Source organism: Glycine max, chromosome 11, assembly GCF_000004515.6.
Source record: "Glycine max cultivar Williams 82 chromosome 11, Glycine_max_v4.0, whole genome shotgun sequence".
NCBI lineage: Eukaryota > Viridiplantae > Streptophyta > Magnoliopsida > Fabales > Fabaceae > Glycine > Glycine max.
This window is the reverse complement of record NC_038247.2, coordinates 13,992,272-13,995,222: the sequence shown is the minus strand read 5'-3', so window position 1 is coordinate 13,995,222 and position 2,951 is coordinate 13,992,272. Positions and strand designations below refer to the sequence as shown.

Below are 2,951 nucleotides of genomic sequence, written 5' to 3'. Positions count from 1 at the left end.
TTTTTTCTCTTAAAATATAATAAAAAATAAAAACAAATGTGTGAAAATTGAAAAAATGAAACCACCCACCTAACCCATGTGCCCTTCCTTCCAAGACATCCAAAGCACATTTCCAGTTTCCACCACCGCCCTTGCCTTCATTCATTCATTCAGCTGACACTAGTCACTACTACAATAAACCACACCACACCACACCAACATCTTAGTAGAAATTCAACTTAATTCTATTCAATTTTCTCTAAACCCCTCCTTTGTCCCCAATGCCTGAAATGGATGGCTCCTCCGCCAAACCCCCTCAAATCTCCGAAATGTTTCAGAAATTCGCCCTCGCTTTCAAGACCAAAACCTTCGAATTCTTCTCCGAGGAAGAAAACAACGCTTCCCCTCTCCTCGACGACATCGACGGTTTCTCCCTCCTTGACTCCACCGAAGAAATCATCACCGACCAGAAAGTTGTCGTCATCAAACCCGACCCCGATCCCTCCCTAAAATCCCCCCCATCTCCGCCGCCGGAATCCCCTCCTCCTCCGCCTCCGCCGCCGCCGCCACAGATCACCCATCCTCCTCCGCCCCCGGAATTCCGCGAGCCCGAAACGCCGCCTCCGCCGCCGCTAACCGAAGCTCAGATCAGAGAAACGACACACGCCCTGATCTCCTCGGTCTTCGCCGCAGTCTCCGCTTTCGAAGCCTCCTACTTCCAGCTCCAGAGCGCGCACGTGCCGTTCGTGGAGGAGCACGTGACGAGCGCGGACAAGGTTTTAGTTTCCCACCTCCAAAGGCTCTCGGAGCTGAAGAAATTCTACTGCAACCCCGAGCCACGAGGTTTTCCCTTCGGGTCACGTTTGGGGGCCGAAGTGGAAGAGAATCAGAGCAAATTGAGAACCCTAGGCACCGTCTCGAACCGCTTGCAGTGGGAACTGGAGCAGAAGCACGACGAGGTTGTAGCCCTAAGAGCCAAACTCGACGAGATTCATCGGGGTAACGTGAATTTGTCTAAGAAGCTCTGTGCTCGCGCTTTGAACCCTTCTTCTGATGTTTTGTTAACCGTTAAGGTGTTTGATTCGTTGTTGCACGACGCATCTAGAGCGACCCATAGGTTCACCAAGATTTTGATTGGGTTGATGAGGAAGGCGGGGTGGGATTTAGGTTTAGCCGCCAATGCGGTTCATCCCAATGTTGATTACGCCAAGAAAGGGCACAACCAATACGCGCTCTTGTCATACGTTTGTTTGGGGATCTTTCACGGTTTTGATTCGATGAATTTCGGAATGGAGGATGGGGAGGAACTGGTGGTGTCGAATGGGCACGGTAGTTTGGATTTGGAGGATAGGGATGGTTGCTTGAAGCAACTGCTTGAGCATGTGTCTAGCAATCCCATGGAATTGCTGGGCATTCACCCGGGCTGCGAGTTTTCGCGGTTTTGCGAGCACAAGTATGAGAGGCTCATCCATCCCTCAATGGAGTCGTCCATTTTCGTCAATTTGGAGGAGAAGGAGGCGGTGTTGAACTCGTGGCGCTCATTGAGTATGTTCTACGAGGCCTTTGTTGGAATGGCGAGTGCTGTTTGGACACTGCATAAGTTGTCCTACACGTTCGATCCCACGGTTGAGATCTTTCAAGTGGAAAGAGGTGTGGAGTTTTCTATGATATACATGGAAGATGTGACAAAGAGGTTGACCTGGCCGAACAAGGGCAGGGCGAAGGTTGGATTCACTGTGCTTCCTGGTTTCAGAATTGGGAGGGTAGTTATTCAATCACAGGTTTACATAAGTAATTTCAAATGTACAGAGTAGTAGTTTAACCAGGGATCCACTTGAAGTCATTGGCACTGTGTTCAGATAAGTGTACTATATGCAGGAGGTAAATGAATTCTGTTGATGGTTCTGCTGGTGTTGTGGTTTGTTTCTCAGTTTAAGTGGAATCCATCAGAGTTTTGCCCAAACTTTTATTTAAAGATGTCTGGTGTTGAATTACTGATTGAGAAAGACAATGCCAATGTTGCCTGCCATATATGCCTGAAGATGTTTGATTCTTTCTACGATGCCTAAGGGGGAGCAGCAGCGATGGTTTCAAGTCGTTGATGCTCGAGTATTTGGTGCCAATGCCATCTGAGGATCGGTAGTATTTTTGTTGGTATTTTTGTCTTTCTGCTTTCCTCCCAGTTTTGCTTTTATGCTTGTTTTAGATCACTTGTGTAGAGTTAACTGTACAGAATATTCCTCTCATTCTGGGTACTCTAACCACAGATACGTCAGCAAATTGTGCATGTATCACTTATTACTTGACAAATAACAATGGTTTTCTCAATACTCAATAGCAACACAGCCAACACTTTATCTCTCCATTCTCAGTATTTGAATTGCAAGTAAAATCTATGTTCTATAAAGCATAATTGTAATATAAAATTTCACTTAGAATGGATGCTTGTTGTCCCCTCAAGACAGCGCAGTTGATTAAGCTGCAGGACATGAGTTGTGGGTGCACAGGTTTGATCTCCTACAATCTCCGCTTCCCCTTGTGAGGCCTATTGTGAGTCTCCCCTTTGATAAAATTAAAAAACAGAATGAATAAATATCATTTAATGTCTTATAGCTTCCATAATTAGCATGATTCTATGATTAGTAATTTACTAATGTTCATTCAGTTTGGATTTAAAAACTTTCTTAGTAAGCTTTGTTAAAAGGTCTTGTCTTCATATATTACATTGTTATTATGTGATTTAGTTGTATCAATTATCTTTTGCTGTGCATGTGATTGTGAATGAAGGCTCTTCCACTGATATTGTAGACCTAGTGCAACTTGTACTCCCCACAAAAACCTTATGTCCCCTTTGCTGCCTTATGTTTATGTAACATTCACAATTTATGAGTTTTTTTTCTTTGAAAAACTAGGCTCAGTGTGAAGTATTTACTATTTAGGTAGCCATTCTTCCAACCATCTTTGAAAAGCAC

At 44.7% G+C, this 2,951-nt stretch overlaps 1 protein-coding gene across 1 annotated transcript; it reads left to right on the top strand.

The window, feature by feature from the left end:
• Positions 1–2,307, top strand: LOC100796904 (protein GRAVITROPIC IN THE LIGHT 1). Its single transcript, XM_003539088.5, has one exon. It carries the CDS (start codon positions 261–263, stop codon positions 1,791–1,793), a length of 1,533 nt encoding a protein of 510 aa, XP_003539136.1. The 5' UTR covers positions 1–260; the 3' UTR covers positions 1,794–2,307.
• The last annotated feature ends 644 nt before the right edge of the window (positions 2,308–2,951 follow it).